The 20,699-nt window shown below is 43.4% G+C and overlaps 1 protein-coding gene across 5 annotated transcripts in view; it reads left to right on the forward strand.

Moving 5' to 3' along the window:
- The window catches only part of AGAP1 (ArfGAP with GTPase domain, ankyrin repeat and PH domain 1), a 370,628-nt gene that overhangs the window by 341,338 nt on the left and 8,591 nt on the right, over positions 1 to 20,699 (forward strand). For all 5 annotated transcript variants that reach the window (XM_065637290.1, XM_065637291.1, XM_065637287.1 and 2 more), the window contains one exon: positions 20,062 to 20,317. In XM_065637290.1, the coding sequence (XP_065493362.1) occupies positions 20,062 to 20,317 (256 nt within the window). The remainder of the gene's footprint in view (positions 1 to 20,061; positions 20,318 to 20,699) is intronic.

A 20,699-nucleotide genomic window follows, 5' to 3' on the forward strand; every position in this document is an offset into this window, starting at 1 on the left:
AGAGAGGAGAACGCGAGATGTCATCGTGTAAGCTTCAGAAAGGATGTTTCTGTAGCGCAAGGGAAATACACTTCAAAAAATGACCAACATCAAACACGATACTCTATTAAAAGACAAGTGCATGTGACATCCTGGTGGGGGAGAGGTTTGGTTTGTATTTTTAACAGTCAAGACGTGACAGACCATCTCACTGCTGCAGTCGGACATGGGGGAATCAACCCAGTCTACAGGGAAGGCTTTCAGGATAAAGCAAAAAATAGTATTGAGGGTGCAAGAGTAATTAATTAAAAAATAAATAAATAAATAAATGGGTTTATTATTCTTCAGATTTGAGACAGATAACTTGGGCTAAACAAACAGAAAGGGATGTGATGCACCCAAGATGCAGGTTGTCGAGCAAGACCAGGACTGTGTGTTTCTGAGGAGGGGAATGGGCTGTGGTGCCCGGCTCCTCGTGCTGTGGGACAACTCTTGAGTCTCCACTTAATCATGAGAATAATTTGTCAACCAGTATTTAATGGACAGCTTATGAGTGTGTATGTGGGCAGGGTAGCTTGTAAATTTGAATGCGCCTGTTATCTTTGACAGCAATCAATAACTATGCTGTTTATTAATGTACTTCGAGAGGTCTTCTCAGAATTTTTATGATCAATCTGGGCTCTCTCAGATCAGTCAAAAAGAAATGACAGAGCAGAGCAGAACTTCTGTGTTTACGATCAATATCGTGCTTGTGTTTTCATGCAAATAGTGGAACTGTGATGTGCTTTTTCTTAGGGCCCATTTATACCACTCCCTGCAAGGCAGCAGGCTTGGCGAGCAGGGTGGGATTGTGAAGTAGATGCCCAAATCTACATGAGTATTTTGGTCCGGAGCAAGAGAAGGCACTAGTTTGGTTCATGGGATGGTCTTGGTGCTCACAAATGAGATTCGCTTTGGAGAAACCCAACTGGAAGCTCCACATGCACCCAATGTGTTCCAGACCCTACTTTGAACATAAGGGTCCAGCCCACAGTGCATTGTACTTTGGGGAATGTTTGAGTCAAAGGATGAGGCTTGATTAATTAAAGGTAACACCTCTGGATTATTAATATATAGGGTCCTTGGCACTAGCTGCTTCAACCTACTCGTCTGTCCTTATTGCACCTTTTTATTTGCCGGTATAGGCAGAGCCTGAGTTATCCACGGAAAGCAGTAGATTGAATTATGCCACCTGGCCCAAGCCCAGCAATCAGCTCTCATTTGAAGTGCTTGTTTCCAGGTTTCCTCGCGGTTTGCGGTGTAATTTGGGGACCTTTTGCTAACATCCAGTTCTTGCTGGCCTCAAAGTATTTGATTCCGGGTTTTTAATGGAATCTTAGTAACTACAATTTCGTTTGAGGTGTGCATGTTTACCAAACATATATTTATCAAGCAGAGCAAAATAATAAATAAAATACATAAAACATGAAATACTATTTTATATAGGTATATAGTGCCCCTTTGCTATTAGTTCAACATTCAGGAAAACTAGTTTCACTGCTTAAAAAAAATCTGTAACGTGCGGGTTTTATCCAAAAGTACACTAGGAGTAGGGATGAAGTTGAGAGGAGGGGTTTGGACTGGTTACCTTAAGCTGTGCCAGTCATCTCCCAGTGAAAGCAATGAACCCCACCTCTAGTAAACATGTGATGGGGAGCAAGGCAAGGGACTGAGTGATCTAGGTGGCGTTTATTTTCTAGATTCACTGACTCTGTGGTAAGAAACCTCACAGCATTCAGCAGCCATAGCAGATTTTTTGAATATCTCTTCCTGTTTCATGTTGAGTCCTCCATCACTCCAGAAGACTACAGAAATCAGCTGAAATCAAGATCTAATTCCAGTGCTCTTTCCTCCCGTGTCCCCCGCTCTGCTCTCGCATCCGCTGGATGTCCATTTCTGTAAGTTTTCCCTTCAGAACAAACCTATCATTTTTCACCACAGGATATTTACAGCTTCAATCAGTGCCAAATTCAATTGGCTTCTGATCTCATCGCTGGAAGTTATAGATGCAGATATTATTTGCACTGCGGTTAATTATGGAGCAATCAAACTTTGGCTTTTCCACTGTAATTTCCTCTGCCAGCTAATTTAATTAATCACCCCCAGCTCAGCTCTTCCAGCTGCGACCGGCAGGGTCATTAATTAGACATGTGGTGGTAGCTCATAGACCAGTTCCTGTTAAGGGGCTGCTGCCCACTATGATCTCTAAGGGAGCAATAGCTTTTTTTTGAAGCATCCAGGCACGATTTGAGGTAGCTGCCAGGTTATTGTATTCCTCAGAAGTGGAAGCGATTCCCAGAAGATGGACTGCAAGCAAACGGCGGGATCGCTGGCACCGGTGGCACTCAGCTCATGGGGAATGGTCCGGTGAGGCAGGAGTGGGATCACTTCCCCCTGGAGATGCGATATAGGGTCTGACCCGGCAGTTCTTAGTGTCCCATCCTTTCTGGTCAGACCCAGGAGCTAAAAATTAAAAAAGAAAAAAGGCTCAGAAACTTGAAAGAGCTCCTTCTGACTGTTTGTTGGAGCTGCCTGGCTTTTGTCAGGTGGAAAATACAAAATTTCCTAACGCAGACAAGAAATTATAACATGCGTTTTAATTGCCAGATCACGTCAATAATAGGAATGTGGTTTTTTCACTATAAAAGCCATACAAAATAACCAGCTACATCTGTCACATTGTTTGGATCTCAGAATAATTAGTAGTTTGTTTGTTTGGGGGGGTTTTTGAGAGCGGAAGAACCTTTTACAGTAAACAAAATGGTTTGGTTACTTACAGTTTAAGAATCTCATCCTGAACATTATCAGCAGAGCGCAAGTGATTTGGGATGTGTGATAACCCAACCTAATGGCCCTGGAAAGCCAAAACATTTTGCAGGGAAGACAACGGATTCTTAGTCTTCACTCTTGCAGTCTTTCTTGATCGTCAGCAATAACAGACCCTGCCATTGAGTTCTACTCTGCATTTGAAATATCAATGCATCTTCCAAAGCCACCATGTTCTTAGCCTGCAGATACAGTTGTGAGTTTTATTACCAGAATCTTCGTTATCCTCCATGAAGTGCCAGCAAAGCCCCTGGTGTTCCCATCACACCATGTACTGGTTCTTGGAGTAGGTAAGGTAGAAGACTTAAAATCCCCAGGATAATGTAGCTCTAAGGCATCTTTTTCAACAGCATATGACAGCTAGCTAGTTTTACCGTACTTTGATTTCAAACCTGTTGCAAAGCTGTCATGTCTAATCAGTGCATCTGTCTGCCAGCAGTAGATTGCTGATGGATTTAGTTGGAGTCTCCCCCACTTCTTTTCAGAATAGACACACTCCGCTCAAGACAAGTGTTTTAAGCATCTTGGGTCACAAAACCTCCTTTCAGACTCTTCTGTCCAAAACATCCATCATCCTCACCTCGTAATTAGTAAACTGAAAATAAAAATTCAGTTCTCTTCACCATGTAACTGTAACTGCCTTTTTTATCAGCAAAACAGCACTGTGGACTCAGGCAAGTTTCCTTTTCTGAAGGAAGAGAAGGCGCTTCTGATGCAACCCTCCCTTCAAATGCATCATCCTCTTCACTGGTGGCTTTTTTTCTCCCTTGTATCTCTCAGAAGATTGCCTTGGTCTGAACTGGTTTGGGAAGATGCTTTCAATACAAAGTCCCTTCCTCGCTCGCCCTCAGGGAGAGCTCCAGGGATTTTCACAGAGACGCAGTTCAGCAACTGTTCCGGAGTGGAGGGGTCACATCTGCTTCTACCATCACAAGAAGATTGTTGACATGTTATTGCCACCGAAGCCCTGAATAAGAGAGATTTGTAATTGATAAGAAAGCAGCCCGTCTCTTCAGAGAAGCTCTACACCTTGCTTTGGAGCAAAAGTTAATACTGCTGCCAGACATCAGTGTGCATAGACTTAAACAGGTAGCAGCCAGATCACCACGCTGGGGATGCTCCTTCTGGAAAACCTTCCTCAGCTTGAAGTCGATAGTCTCATAGCTGGAAATGCTGCTGCTGGAAGGAGCGAGGCCCGTGGGGATCTTACATCTTTATCTTATAAAGGTTACTGCTAAATAATTCACCACCCAAAAGCAGAACAACTGCCAGCCTTAACTAGAAGATAATCCACTCTGAAGACCTGAATATGGAATGGTCCTCAGTTCCTTACTGAAGAAAAGCAGCATCTGAAGTTCCTGAAAATAACCATAAGTGTTCTGTAGGCAAGCTGGAAAATTAGTTTGTTTTTGCTCTGCAAAAATTAGAATTACACTTGGTCTTGATCAGTAGATTGCAATCACCCTGTGCTACTTCACCTACTCATCTCACTTGGTTTTGTTTTATTTGAGCAATACCTTAAATCTCCCAGAGCTATTGCACGTCTTCTGCGGAGAATCATCATAGTCCTGCCAGGCATTCATCAAGGTTTCCAATGAACCGCCACATTAAGTATTCCTCTGCTCCTTATCAATCAAAACAGTTTACTTACAACTTTACTTTTTCCTCCTGAAGTAATCAAAATTTGATATTCCACAGATTGCAGAAAATTGTCACTGCTGTATTCTGGACTAATTCATCACATGAAACAGGCATAATTTGGGCATCAGAAGAACATTAAATGTTTAAATAAGCAAGAGCCAGTCAATGAGAGAGTCCATTAACCGCTCCAGATGACAGGGCAGAAAAATGTTTGGAGCACAGGTATGTTGGGAATTGCAGCACTGACCTTACAGAGCAATGGGGCATCTGCATTCTGCAACTGTTACGAAGTTCTTCGTGATATTGCTTGAATATTCAAAAGAAATGTATAAGCCAACAGAATAGCATGAGGTTTTCTAGCTTAAGCTGGAATATGAAGCTAGTTAAAGGAGATAGTTAAAGACATTATCGCTTGCTTGTAGCCTTGCTTTCTTCTGTGCTAGCTAGTAATAGCTTTCAGGAGTAGCTTGTCTATTGACAGTGAGAGAGGTGAAAAAAGTAATTTTTATCCTGTAGACTTGAGCAAAACATACTCATTTGCCATCTTCAGTTCTTGAAATAACTGCTCTGATAGTAAATGCAACGGGCAAGCCCTGTGTGATGGGACTGGCCGGTGAAGACATACATGTTTCATTAGTTCTTGAGAAGTGCTTTGGGGAACTGAGCCCACCTTGAATTACGAAAGGTGACGAAACTTCTCACAGACACTTTTCAGGTGGAGAGTGGCTGCTGTATTTTTCTGTATGAAACACCAATTCCAGTGAATTTGGGAGAAAAGTCTCCACAGAGGGGCTGTGGAGGTGGGATTTCATGTGCCTTTATTCCGTGGCAAGGACCAAATCCAAAAGTCGTCTTGGTGGAGGAACGATGGTCTTCTGGTGAGCATTATGATCCTCTCGTAATTTGGCAAAGCAGATGTTGAGTCACGGAGGATCGAGGATATGATTTGTGTGTACTCGCAGCCCTCAGTCTGTCCTCTCCTATTTGAGTCAAGTTGCATTTTAAACTAGTTTCTCCTTCTAGTAGTAATTAAGTGTATACCATTTCCCTTGGCATGGCGTTGTAAAACAAGCTCTTCGTTTTCAAGGGGAATAAATACTATGTGGAGTTCTGCAGCAGCGGAGTATTTTACACCAATCCAGGGGCACATCTTCTCTTCAAAATAAAATTTTAAAAAGACTTACTGTAATTAGAGTGTAAGCTATTTTTTAAAAAAAAAAAAAAGGTTGACTGGCAAGGGGAAATTATCAAGACTTGAGGCAGTAATTATCAGCCACTGAAAATAGCAAATCAAACTGTCCATACCGATATGCCGGAGGAAGGTGCCCCAGGAGCTGAGGAGAGGGGTTGGATTTGAGCCGCCTGGGCACGAGCCCTCTGAGCCGCGGAAGGTGCTGATTGTAGTTGTCAGTTTTCTGCTGCTATCAGCTCTCCTGCTCTAAATACAGCCCAGCCACCCTTGTCTTTAAAGGATCCTTAAACCTTCCTTTTCTCCCCTTCCACCGCTTCAAAAACACAGCGGCTGACAGTCCAAATGTTTGAAATAATTGGATTCTGCATTCTAATTCATCTGTAAAGTATTCGTTGATTAAATTAGCCTAATAGATATTATTTCTTACATGACTGCATAATTTCATCCTGATTGGATCACTATGGCACTAACGAGTCCCCCCATTTACTATTGACTTGAGAATCACAGAAGGCTAGAGATAACTATCATCTTGTTTCCATTTTTTTCTTTCCCAGGCTAAAAGTTAAACTGATTTATACTAAAAGGGCATGCAGCCGACGCTCAGGTACAGTTGTATTTTAGTCTTTGAGACCAGTGTTAGAATGAAAAAAATATTGGTTTATATAATCCTGAGCCCTCTCTTATTTACTCAGTGAGTTGTTCTGAAGCAGAAAGATTAACTGACCATTTAAATTCCTTTGGGGGAAAATGGAAATATTTTTAAATAAAATACATTTTATTATCTCGTCAAAACAGATAGGCGCATTGCAAATGAACCTCATAAGGACTGCACACATTCAGGGAAATGAAAATACTCCTTTAAAGATAATGTCTCAATGAAAGTGCTTTTAGCCTCTATTAGTTAAGATTTTTCTTTAAGCTGCAATTTGAGTGTAACCAAGAGAAAGGAAGAGGAAAACAAAATTATATTTCGTTTTCACGCTAAATGAGAGCAGATATTTCTTTCCCAAGTAAGAAGGAGCTACCTCAGGGTCCCGCTTGTCTTCCCTAAGGATGACAGGCTCCGTCCCGCTGGCTCTCTGCCTGCAAGCAATGCCCCAGCCCAAGCAGACCTTCTTCTGCAGAGGCTTTTTGTTGGGAAGGGGTTAACAGTACAATTGGTTTCTTTTCCCCTGCCCCAGCGGCTGGAAACAGCTGGTGGGTTTTGTATAGCGCCGGTGAACTGAGCAGTCAAAAGAAGTTTTTGGCAAACACTCAGCCTGCCCGGGACAAGAAGAGGTGGGTCAACTCAGGAAACTGTTTTCATGAGCAAACGGGGGAAACAATGACCGCTCAGCAGGAACAGAAGGGACACCCGCTCCCGCTGAATAGCTCCCCCCCAAAAAAACTGGCTCAAAAGGAAGAAGGTCCATTCGCTTCTGGGAATCCAATAAATTGTTTCAGGAAGTGAAAGTCTGTCCAGGCTAATGGAGCCGTGATTGACAGGTGGTTCTCATTACAGCACCCATCAGGGGACAAAGTGAATTCCAATGTTATTTAAGAGGTTAAGTAGAAATAAGATGCAGGTGACAGCCCAAGGCTTGAGGTATCACGCACTGCTATTCCTAAGTTGTTCGGTTTGTTGTTGGTTTTTTTTTTTTGGTGAAGAACCTCCTCAAAATTTAAAATTAGTGGGGGCAGGGGCAGTTTGTCAGATAAATTTTGGTCCTACCATGACCGATGATGATCTTACCTGGCTGCACAAGAGAGGGAGCAGGGAAACGAAGGTTGCTTTGGTAATTTTGGCATTGGAGAGTTCCTGTTCCTTAGATCCACGTAATGGGGATGTTACATCTGTCGAGGAGGTGCAGCAAGGTGAGCTTCCAGCACTGGCTACCATGTCCTAATGCTCTTGGACATCCCACTGGAGGAGGACAAAGCACTGTGAGAGAATATGGTGGTTCGTTCTTGCCACAAGCTCAGAAGATCCTGTGACCGTTTTCCTGAGCCCCCACAAGAGCGTACTGTAGTACTTGGAGCCAAAACAACTGCAATTACATGACATTTGTCTGCTACTTGTATTCGTGCTGTGGCAGCTATTAAGAGCAAATCACAAAGCGTTTAGCTCAATCAGAACAAATCTGAAGTAATTTTGAATTGAAATATGCAGAGGCCACCTAGGGTTAGGTCAGGTTTCTGGGTGCACTCCTACAAGGTGTGAATCTAGTCTGAGAAGGAAGAGAAAAGGAAAATGAATTACTAGTGACTCAGTTTGCCTTGTGTTCCTGACCAGTAGGCATCTTTGTACCACCGTAGGTTGCAAAGCTGAAACTCAAGTCTGTTTCTAGCCTTGCACAGCAGAAAATGAAGGCAAACTTGCTTTGCAAAGCATCCAAAACACAGCGTTGCTTGCATAGAGTATAAGCACCATGATGTGGTTTAAAGCTGTGACCAGAGGTTTAACATAAATCTGTACACATGCTGAAGATGCTAAACCATATAGACTGTTTCTTTATCTCTGCTGCTGTATTTTTCCTTTTATCTGAATGCCCAGATAAGCAGCATCGGGTGTCTCAGCACTTGTGGATGTCAAGGGCTGGGAAGCTGAGGGATCCGCTTTGAGTCATGGTATTGATAGAATATTGCATGGTGCATGGTCAGATACAAGGATGTAATTTAACCAAGAGGTTCATGGCTGGCTTGTGAATGACGGCGAAACTCCCAAGTATGACGTGTGTAATAAATCTGGTTCGGTGCGGAATTAATGTGGTATTCAAAATGATTATTTACCATTTGAAGTTCAGACGTGACTGTGTACGAGAAGTAAATAGCTGTGCACAAGGTATTGGGGAAGGGCACTTAGAGAGGAGGAGAAGAAAAATACCCGCTTGCATTGTTTCACAAGTGCATTCCTGAGTAATACTAATGAGAATTGCACTTTAAATGCAGGATTGATTTGTGATGAGATCAGCTCTAAAGAGTACATTTGTGGAATGATAACCTGATTGGTGGCGCTGCCTCTTGAAGGGCTGAAGGGGTCTAATTGGCATATAACGCACTATAAATTTATTAGCAGCTTCTGCTTTCCCATTGGCGGACCTTCTCCTGCTAACCACCAGGAAATTACCAATTTTCAGGAGTTAGTCATTCAAGTCGCACGGCGTCTGGGTTTTGAAAAGAAGCCTGCATCGCCGCTCTTATAAATCCTGGCTTAGAGCTTGTACATCAATGGCCAGCTGGAAATCGGTCACTTTTGTAGTGGACAACTTGAGCACCGTGTGTTTATTGTTCAACTTCTATCTTCCTTGGCTTGTTCCTCCTTCCCACCTCCTTGCAGCAAGCACAAGTTGTGCAAAGATCATTAGGAGATAACTGATCAGTTTGGCAGCCCTTGGGCTGCAGCTGCCACAAACCAGAAATTAGAATTTTTTGGCAGTTCACGTTGAGGGCTTTGATGTACTTATTGATACATTGAGCCCTGGGGCATATCAGGCAGAAGAGGACATACCCACTATTTATTTTTTTTTCAGGAGCACAATGGAAATATTCAGGAGCCGATGTAATTATTTCAATGACTTTGCTTTTAAGATTGAGTCACAAATTAGAAAATAATATTCACATGTTTCTTCTAATTGGTAACAGATTAGGGATATTTAGTCTTTTTAAAAATAATTTCCAAATGTGTCCTGAAGAGAGATTTGCAGGGAAGTAGCTGAAAGAGAGAGGGCACTTACGCACTTAGAGTGCTTGTCCAAGAGGCTTTCATTCTTTAATTCTGGCTTTAATTCTGGCACATGGCTTTTAAAATCCCTGCACACCTCTCTCTGGAGGTGCTCTCGAAGTGGAACTTGCTGTCGCTTTTGGCAGGCATCTCCAGTGCAGATTTTCTTTGCTGTCAAGTTTTATGCGGCTTTCCCACTGTTAAGCACCAACCGTATGGCTTGTAAATCATAGAAGCCGAAAGGTTTGCAAGTGATTAATAGGCAGAGGTGTGCAATTAGAAATGCCTCAGCAGTACTTGAGCACTCGAGTGTCTTTTGAAAGCTGAGTCCATTTCTAATCTCACCTTTTGGGGCACATTTGGGCAACCTCAATGTCGCATGTCCCGTTGTTGAAAACAGGCGAACAAAAAACCAACACTGAGGTTTAATTTCTTAGGGACAGAGAAAAGCTCACGGATTTCCGTGGATGTCAACTGCTGAGGTTTTCTCAGGTCTTGTTTTAGTCTTAGTTACTCAAATCAGTTCTTCATCTCCTTTGCTCTTTCAGAAACGGGAGCTGATCTACCAACAGCCTTTTTCAAACTAATCATCGTTTGTGGTTTTAGAAAGGCATCAGACCCCTGCAGCCCACTAAAACTGAGGTAGAGGCGAGTCCCGTCACTTGCTGAATGGAAGGGACGCCTCAGGAGGTCTAAGTTGCCAAGACAGGTGGCATGTTTACTAAATAAAAATAGTCATTAACAAAACGCAACTCATGGGAGAGGCTAATGACGTGAACAATTTCTGCAGAGTCCTTAGCGTCAATGAGATGTAAGAGGTGACCCAAGCAGCTGAAGAACTGACCATGGGAGGTGGCCTAGGAAAAGGTGTGTCAGTGAAGAAGGGAAGATGTGTCCGAGAGGAAGGGGAGGGTATGTGATATATTGGAATTGCCAACGAGGAGACGTTTAAGGTGAGAGAAGCAGAAGGGAGAACTCTAAGTCACTAGGGAAGAGTTGGACAGTGGAGAGGTCCCTGTAGCATCTGAAGAACGTGGGTCACAGAAATGCTGCCCGCAGGGCTGTTCCAGGTACTTCCCAGCCCTCTAAACCTCCAGTTCAAACGTGCCTGCCTTCCACTACCGACTTGTGCAGAGCAAGCATTTGTTTTTATTTGCTTGCTGCTCCAAATGTGTTTTTCTTCAGTCTATGCTCAAATACAATGTTTATTACTTGTATTTTCTCTTTTTATGTCTTACATAAATTCACTGTAATGTTGGTTGTTTTTTTCTTCCAAATACTCTGAAGAGTATCATCTTATTGCTTCTGCTGGAATTAAGATAATATGAAATGCCCCTGAAAGGGCTTTTGTTGCTCTTTGTAAACCAAACTGTAGGATTGCTCAGAAGCTATTGGTAACAACGGGCCAAAATTATCAAGAATTTTTGCAGGTCCTAGTGAAAAGTTTTGATTAGACTGTCCTCTTCCAGTTCCTGATTGTCAGGTAAAGATAACGTTCCCCTTCTAGGGCTACAAAGTTGTTGAAGGGTTTGGAGGGGTAGTCGTATGAGAAGCGGCTGAAGTCACTTGGTTTTTTCAGCCTGGAGGAGACTGAGAGGAGATGTCATCATGGTCTACAGCTTCCTCACAAGGGGTGGAGGAAGGGTAGGCACCGAACTCTTCTCTTTAGTGACCAATGACAGAACCCGAGGGAATGGCAGGAAGATGTGCCAGGGGAGGTTCAGGTTGGACATGAGGAAAAGGTTCTTCACCCAGAGGGTGCTGGACACTGGAACAGGCTCCCCAGGGAGATGTCATGGCCCCAAGTCTGACAGTGTTCAAGAAGAGACTGGACAACACCCTCAGACACATGGTGTGAACTGTGGGGTTGTCCTGTGCAGGGACGGGAGTTGGACTCAATGATCCTTGTGAGTCCCTTCCAACTCAGGACATTCTGTGATTCTGCAGCCCACAACATATTTTTTCCATTTTGGATCACTGAAGCCACCTTTGTGTGCTAATAAGCAAGCTCTCATTTGAGGTCTCTTTTCATGCCCATGCTGCAAGTTTGTCAACCCTTTGGGGAGACCTCGGAGGGTTCCCCCCCCCCACCCCGCCTCATTATTTATAAGGTATTGGTGCACTCGTAGTTATGCTACTTCTCCACTTTACAGCGTTACGAGCCGAGGAAAAGCTCCATTTCTCTTCTCTCATGTGTTTATGATGTGATACGTTCCAAAGCAGATCACATCAGCGAGTGTTATGGTATCCTTAATGCGCTGTGAGAGCCGCGTGGCGGGCGGAGGGGCCGGGACGCGCGGCGCTGATGGACGTCCCCGTTACATGCCACGTTGCTCAGGGTCTGTGGGAACCGCGCTCCGTCTCTCACCTGGCACAGATTATTGAGATTTATGCATAGAAACATTTGTATGTCACTCCCCCCCCCAGCCCTTGAATACTGTACAAGAGCTTCCTCTAATATGAATATAAAAGCCGAAGCCTTGTTTGGGGTGAAAATAGCCAGATTTTTAGACACAACCAAGATAAAAGACTACCTTTGTTTTCACAAAACATTTCCTAATTGATCATTTTTAGTTCTGTTATCTGTTCAGAACTACTTCCATGTTTTGTGTGAAAAATGATTTAAAACTGAATTTTCATATTTTTTCCTAAAAAAGTGTGTAATGCTTTCTTGAGCTTTATTTAAAATACCATTGCATGAAGTATAGCCTTCCTATAGGAGAAAGTTAATGTTAACAAATTGCAAATTAATGTTAACAAGTTGCAAATTAATGGAATCTTCTAAACTGACTGACTGTATATCAAATTGTAAATTGAAATTTCCAGTCTGTGTTTAGGTACCGGCACAATGCAATTTGATTTATACACTTAAGAGATCAGGTTAAGTATGGTTACCCATGAATAATGAAATGCATTAGATACATGTTTGCAATTACTGTTCTCTGCATATATATATATATTACTGCAAACAAGCAAGAAGCAAATATACTCCTCGGTTTTAGCATTTCCATGCAACTGTTGTAGAGCAGCTTTTGGCTTTTTAAAGGTAGTATTTGTAATATGTCCAAGTGTTGAGGTGGGCCACCCAAGAAATGGCAGCAGTCCATGTGTGTGTCTAGAACCACACAGTGATAACTCACATATTAGCCTTCTCTCTTTCTTTTTGTAGCCAGCACAGTGATATGTTTTGGTTTAAATTTTCCATGGATGTTTATATGCTTGTACATCAATACCTAGATAAAGGGAACTGGAACATGAACTCAATAGTTTTTCTGTTGTTTGACAGCGGGTGGGTGGAAGGGAGCAGTCATTCATCGCTGTTGTATTCCACATCCTCTTAAGGTCTCTCCTTGCACATCTTAGCAGAAACCCATCTTCCTCCACTGTTCATAGTGCTTTTTTTAAATTGTTTTCATTGAGCTGTTTAAAATCCTTAGAGTTCACCACTGTTAGCTTTTTTTCTTCCTAAATGTTGCTGGCAATGCTGTTTAAAAAATTCTGGGGCTTTTGGGGTTAGTGGAAAAGTACAATTTGTGGCATTCTTCAAGCTTTTTATTAAATCTCCAGGGACTGTTTTCATTTCACATAGTTGCACGGAACAAAAAAAGCTTGGCTTTGTGTTGAGAAAACTTAACCAGCTTGCAGGGCTTATGTTATTCTCAACTTAATAAGCCTTTTCTTACTATCTGCAATGTCCCCTACTGTTGTATGTCACCTAGCTTTTACCTAACTTTATACAGAGTAGACCTCAGATGTGACAGATTTTATCACGTATACTTTAGAAATTATTAGATCGAGTGTTGCGCAATGAAAAAGTAAGTTTGCCTCCATTTTATGTGATATATCAGAGCCCACAGTTGCAGGGTATTTATCTAAAAAGCCAGAAGTCTGTAAACCTTGATGTCTTGGCCAGGCTGGTAATTAATATTGTGCAGTAATAAATCCTGCAAGTGTCTTAACACCTAAGGGTGAGCTGCAGGTTACTTGGTGGCATCACTGGAAGGCTCACCTAGAGGTGCAGAAATAGCAGCTATTTTGGAGCCCTACATAGGGGGATGCTGTCAGGAGAGAGGGCAAAGAAAGTGGAGAAGCTCCACTGAATCCGAATTACGATTATACCGGTGTCACGCAAGACATGATTAATTTGAGAAACACATTCAGCTTTGCACGTATGAGCGATCTCTTGTCTGTCTCGTGCAGCAGGGCTTTTTTGCCTTAAACACACAGCTGTACGAGGGAAACTGGAAAATACAGTAGTAGAGCTAATGGTGGAGAAGCCACTGACCTGTAGGCTTCAGAAAACAGCTCTCTGGTAGTGTGAGGGGCTTTGGGCATGCTTCTGATGGGAAACTGCCTTTATTTGTGTCTTTTGGGGCCTGTGCTTTTGTTTGGTTGCTTGAATAGGTCTGATGGTAGGAGAACTTGAAATGGGAGTATTTCTACAGCACTGAATTGTCTCTCTCTGCCTCTTCTGGCTGGTGGACAAAAACTTTGCAGGTTTGACAGTGGGTTGAACGCCGTCCTCAGCCAGATAACTTTCCCGGCAGAGATAGTAGTTAAATAATTTCCAAGCTGGGTTACTGCGCTGCTGGCCTGCAGAGCCCTGGTCCAGAGTCCAAGACAAGACACAGGTGGGCTTATCTGCAGCCTTTCCATAGGGCTGCTCTTCGGCCGTCAGGGATGTTTAACTTGTAAGAACTAATAAGCTTAATAGGTTGACTTTATTTAATTATTAATGATCCCTTTCTGTCCTTACAGCTCATAAAACACTCTGTAGGTTGGCAAAACACTCATAATATTGATCAGGAGCCAGAGAGATATTTATTTCCTCTTTGCCCCGGCGCACATAAATCTTGGTCCTTTGCCTCCTTCTCCTCGGCAGGCGGGATTTACAGTGGCCTGTTTCTTAAAAGCTTTTCGTAATTAAGGAATAAATACCCATCAGTCTTTGTTTGCTGTCTGGAGCCCTCTTGTTTGCCGGGGACCTATATATCCCTGGTGGGCTTGTACGCCTTCCCCCTTAGCAACGCAGCCGGGCAGAGAAGGCATGCATGCTCGGAAGCAGTCAACTGCTAAGCACTTACTTTGCAATAGAGTGGGGTCTTCTCCTGCAGAGAGAGGAAGCCCCTGTGTTTTCTCAGCATATTGTTCCCAGCTCCTCTTCCATGCCTCTCCTCCCAGTTCCTGCTTTGCTTGGGGCAGGAAGATGCTTTGGAAATTCCTTGCTGCTAGCCCTTTCTTCTCGCCTTCTCTTCTTCTCCCCTCTTTGCTAGTTGCAATTAAAAACATCATGAGCCCTTCCCAACCTTTCAATCCTGTCTTCCCCCCCACACTGATGTTTCTCTTTTACCCATCCCAACGCTGCATCACCAACTCTATCCAAAGCGATGCGGTTTATTGGATGCACGTGGGGTCATCGCAAAGGGGTTTGTTAAAACGGCAAGCCCTGGCACAACCAGCCGCATCATTAGGTGATGCATGCTTCTTGCATGCTGGACCACAAAGCTAATGACACAATCTGGGACTCTGCAGGAGTTTGGGAGGTGCGGAGGTTAGATTTACTTCATTTTCTTGGAAGAGACACATTAACCTTGTCAGCTGGCCAACAGGAGAGAAAATTTGGCAGTGCTCTTGCTGAGCTGGCCAGGTTACTGCTGCGTTAAGTGGTTGTACTTCAGTGAGCAACCAGAAATGGCAACACACAGCACATGCATGGCAATGCAAGAGAGACCATTTAGAGACTGCTTGAGTTACAGAATTCTTTTCTTTAGCGAGAGAGAAGAATAGATTAAAAAATTTGAAGGGCTTTTTAGTGTTGTTGGAGATGCGGAGGATAAAACTATTTCAAAATGCCTGTACTAAGCCTGCTCGGCGTAACTGATGGTGGGAGATCAATGCTCTGCCGTAGTAAATACCTGCTGTACATTTCTAATGCAACCTTTTGAAATTTCATCGAGTCTTTTAACAAACAGTGACTAATTTTAGATAACGAGCAAATGACACAACATTTTTGTCATCCTTGTTAGCACTTTGGTAAGAACAAGGCTGCTTTTGTGCTGGAGCTGTTGAATTTTGATGGGAAGTTCTCAGGCTCTGCATCCGCATGCTGTTGCCTACACAACCAATTCTGAGTTGCCGTATGAATACAGCTTTTATTTCCACTCTGCACATCCTTTTCATGTTTGCCTTTCATGCCTCTCCGCCAAAGATACGTGAGGGACAAATGAAGTCAAAGGCAGAGGTGAATGGGAGCGAGGAGGAGTAGGATGGAGAGTTGATAGCAGTGGGACAAGGCTCCTGCTCAGATTTGTTGGGTGTAAAACCACACACATGAAACCGAGGTGGGGAGAGCCACACGATGCACTCGATGGGTGTGAGCTGTGTAGGACCTGGGCTCCTAAATGAGCATCACTGGTGCAAACCCACGAGTGGGGAATGCAGTGTAACTCCTGCCGCGAAGCTGTGCTCTAAGGAAATCTGCTTTTTATATTCTCTCGTGCTACCTGGTTAGCCCTCCCCCCTTACAGTGCCCAGTATTTTTGTTTCCAGATAATAATGATGTGATGTGGCTGGCAGAGTAATTTAAATAATTGGACATTATCTTGAGAAGCAAGCACCTAATTAGATCAAAATAAACGGAGAACTGAAATTTTCATCTATTTCTAATAACCTTTTACCTATGTACAGGATCGCTTCCATGGCAGAGATTTCATTATTCACACCACTGTGTACTAACAGTTCACTGGTGTTGGAGAGTCCTGCAAGAGCAAAGAGCTTGGTGGTATTTTTTGGCCAAGTCTTAGTGGCTTGTTCTTCTCCTGGTACCACAGAGTATTTTACAATCTTATTCTGTTGCATTTGGCCTTCATATAACTAGTGAGGTTTGAAGTTTGTAGCAGCAGTCTGGGTTCGAATGGATAGCTTCAGAGATAAAAGGCTGAAAGAAAGTCTGATCTTACAACTATACTTTTTATTTCTCTAAGTTTATAATCTATTAATTCACAAGTGTGTATATGCATTGAAAAAATAACAGCTGACATAATCACTTTAGAAAAGTCATTGTAGTACATATGAGGACGAGACAGCTCCATCATCAGGTATCATCAAGAGCATCTGAGTGCATGATGATGATGTCTCTTCAGCACACTGGCTTTAATCTGGTCCTGAAAAAAAGAATGCAAAAAGTTCAGTAAAAGGGTCTTGTTTTGGCTTTGACAACTTCAACCGAACATCTCTGGCATTGAGGGCACGCTTTAGAGTGGGAGTTACCAGGATTACAGGCAAGGGAAGAAAACAAGAGGGAAATATTTACTAGCAGATGCACATTTCCTTTGTTTTTAGAGACTGGTTCAGTGTCTTTCTCCTGATTAGTTGCTCTTCCTCAGATTTCCTCATACTCTTATTCAGTTGATTTATTTAAAGGTATGTCAGCACTGGCTGAAATGAAACACTGTGCCTCCTCTTCCTGCTTATTGCTGACCGCTCCAATAATTCATTTTTTAGCTCATTAGCTAACGGGGGATATGAGCAGTGGTTCTCCAGGGGACTGCAATGAGGTTAAGTGATCTACTGCTGACAACTCTGCTCTTGGACTGGCCTTCCTTGGGGGAAATGAAACCTCAACCAAGATAAGCTGTGGATCCCAGAAGTGAAACTGGGGCATCAGAGAAACAATTACAGTATTTATGTCTTCTTGTTGGGACTTCTAAGATGAATGCGAGCAGCGGAGCTGAAGCGGTCTGCCAGGAAAGTCCCCAGGACTTCCCATTCAATATGAAACGATTTGCGCCAGAGATGTAGGGAGGATGTCCATGGACCTTGTCCTTCTAGATACTCTTTCAGAAACAGTCTCTCTGTATTTTGTCTGTCCATGAGATGTGGGCAAGTGTGCTTTTTCTTCCCGCCTCTGTGATAAAGTTTTATTTTCTACCAGAAAATCCAAATGATGTATCTTTCTTGTGCTTAGTTTGTACAGTTGAATAAGAACTAAATCTCATTCGATAGCCAATGTCAGTGGCACGCTGCCCCAAAATGGCTGAGGCTTTTAAAACACCTTAGTTTGTGGTGTTTGCTGTGTTCCCACCACAACCCTTAATGTGACTTCAGAGGTAGAATTTGGCCTTAATGAACTGAGTCTTTTGGTGGCCTCTGTAGTCAAGAAGAATTAGGTGGGTTTTCTGAAAAGGGAAACTGAAGAGAAGTAAATTAACCACTTGCAAAGGTTGAGGTTTTAGGTGAGCGCAGCCCAGTGGTACAGCCTGATGCAGGTCCTGCTCTGGCCAGGCACAAGCCTGAGCATCTGCCGAGGGATCAGCTGCTGCCCAGCTCTGCAGCACATCTCAGGTGAAGGGACAGATCCTGACCAGAGCATACAGTCAGAGTTAATGCAGAGCATTCACAGCTTACTTGGTCACACTGCAGGAGAGCGCGTGAAGGAAGGGCCGCTTGCATCCTCTCCATCACTAATGCAGGTGGCAGCATGTTCCTCTTCCTATTAGATTTATTTTTAGATAGGTTTTCCCTTCTTTTCCCAGACTTTTGAGACAGTAGGATAAACCTGAGCAGGACTGGGTTGTTAGTGTCTCTCCTGCTCTCTTGCAGCCTTGCCTCATCTGACTTGCCTTTGTGATGCTCCCATGCGACACACGGCAAACGTGAAATTCATGCGGGTGAATTTGTAAACCAGCAACCTAAAGCTCTAAAAGCCTCTGCCTGAACCTGGCACTTACTGTCTCTGTTTCGTTACATACCGTTGCATTATTATTACAGTTTAAGATGAACTAGGAGTAGCAGGAGACTTGTTTAAAACAGCTTGTTTTCTAAACAGAAAGGGACTTCTGTCCAAGCCATGGTGATCGCAGCAATCGATGCTTTGACAGGAGCCAAAAGTTGCTGTCACTCAAAAGATGGTCTGGGGGAGAATCCTGACTAGGCTTAAAAAAATTTTATTAGTTGTGTGTGTGAGGTATATTTTGCCTTTAAGACATATGAGCCTATGAGAAATAAATTCTCTAAGCCCTGGTGTGTGCCGCTGTTGTAGAACACTGCAGGCTGAATCACTTGATTTTTCAGTCTGCCATGTTTAAATGTGTAGTGGATATACTGGTTATACTCTCAATACCTCTGTACATGTTTAAAAAACATATGAGATGTTTGCTGAACATTCTTGAAGATACTCGGTATGGATACTGGAACTTACTTGCAATGCACATTTTATTGTAAATAATTCCATGTTACTTTATCTTCCTCATGGCACTGGTTCAGGTTTGGTTTTTTTACCTTAAAAAAATACAAACACAAAAAACATGAATTAAGGATGCAATAGTAACGGAAGTCCTTTTCTTCCTCCTCCCCATCTGGAATACCTGAAATGATGCTCTGTTTATCAGATCCTGCCATCAAAGGTTAATTTGCAGCTCCCCGAATGTTTTTGTGTGTGTCTTTTAGCTTGCAGGAGTCATTCAAAGGTTTGATTTAAACCAAGCACTCTTTGTGTTAATTTTCTGTTTGCACTTTTGCTCTGACAAAAAGCCCTGGACCTGTTTGTAAGGTAAATTGTGGTCAGGGTAGAGAAGGGTGGGAAGCTTTGGGAAGCTGTGCCTGAAAGCATCCAGGGAGGTCAAAGCAAGGTCACTCCACATGTACCAGGAAACGATGCAAAACTAATCCAGATTTACTGTTGGAGGGATCTGTTTACATAAGTATTTAAAAACAGATTAGGGTTAACCTGACACTAGATTACTGGGAGTACTGTAAACAAGGCTGAAAGGCGTAAACAGAGCTTTGCCTTTTGTACTCCAGAGGAGAAATTCTGTCACCAGTAGCAAGTTGCTTGGCTTAGGTGATATATATGGTTTTCACAGGCTGGACAGATTACCTGAGGTACCTCTAAATGGGACTTTGTCTAGGGCTGGATCTCTTAGATCATATAATTGTATGGTAATTTTTTTAATGGAGACTTGAGGGATTTGTTTGTAGTCGTCGTTTTCCTGTGTAACCTAATAGCATCCAGAAAGCTTTTGATAGTTCTTTGACATATCGGGAGGAAATGGTGCTTCAAAAGGATTGTTTTGGTGGTTTGCATTTTGGAAAAACAAACAGAGGAACCATCCATATGCCCTTTGCATAGGAGACACTACGCAATTTGTAGAAGGAAAAAGCACCCCTGCAAGCAAGGCTGTGTCTTTCAGGGCTTGCTCTCCTGTCTGAAATGCAAGCCCAGGTGCTTGGTTACTTCTCGTCTTAGATACAGAAATTTGATGTGTTTTCTGTAATGTATTTTGCAGCACAACCTTAACATGGAACCAGGCTGCCTGTTTGTCTTTGGTCTTCATGATGGTGAGGGCTTTTTCCAGCCCTCATGGCAGCCCAAGGTTTTTTTAAGACCTCCTGGCTGTTGTGGTCGTATGACCCTGTAGGAGCAGCATCCACCCAGGGGGATCTTGGGCATTGCAATAATATGACTCAGTAATGATGAGACGGGTGACACAAGTATCACTGAAAATACAAGGTTTGGGTAAACGGTTGCTGTGAGGGCTTTCTTGCCAAAAATTTGAAGGGGGAATAATTCTCGTGGTGTTTAACTGCTGTTTGCTAGCATAACGATAGCTGAAGCTGAGCTTGCACCATTTTACAGAATCAACAAAATTGGGTTAGATTTACCTCTCTCCTTTGGCTCCTCTAGGGAAGAAAAAGAGCGCTGGATACGTGCGAAATACGAGCAGAAGCTCTTCCTTGCCCCGCTGCAGTGCCTGGAGCTTTCTCTGGGCCAGCATCTCCTGAGGGCTACGGCTGAGGCGGACTTGAGGACGGTCATCCTACTCCTTGCCCACGGGACTCGGGAAGAGGTGAACGAGACCTGTGGAGACGGCGATGGGCGCACAGCCCTCCACTTGGCGTGCAGGAAAGGAAACGTGGTGCTAGTGCAGCTCTTGATTTGGGTAAGTACTTGGTGTCTGGGGAGGGGTCCGGCTGGGTTGGTTTTTGCTTGGCTACGTGCCTCAGCAGGACCTCCCAAACCTCCTTCCTGCGAGGCCCACAAAAACTTTGCTGGTCCCGAGTCTAGACGTTCCTCATTGCACGCTCTCAAAAGACAGCAACGTGATAAAAGTGCGTATTTCCGCCTGTCTTCCGCTACTTGATGGAAAGTAGAGGATCGCGTAGGAAACGAGGAAGGAGGAGATTCCCTAGCACCTGTTTGAAACACCAGCGTGGAAAATTTTGTCCCACACACGAGCCTTTCCCCGTAGAACCTTCTATGTACGTGACTCAGTGCTGCTCGCACTGTCAGGCTGGTATCCTGCCTGGTCCCTCTCCCCATCC

Source organism: Caloenas nicobarica, chromosome 6 (assembly GCF_036013445.1).
Source record: "Caloenas nicobarica isolate bCalNic1 chromosome 6, bCalNic1.hap1, whole genome shotgun sequence".
NCBI lineage: Eukaryota > Metazoa > Chordata > Aves > Columbiformes > Columbidae > Caloenas > Caloenas nicobarica.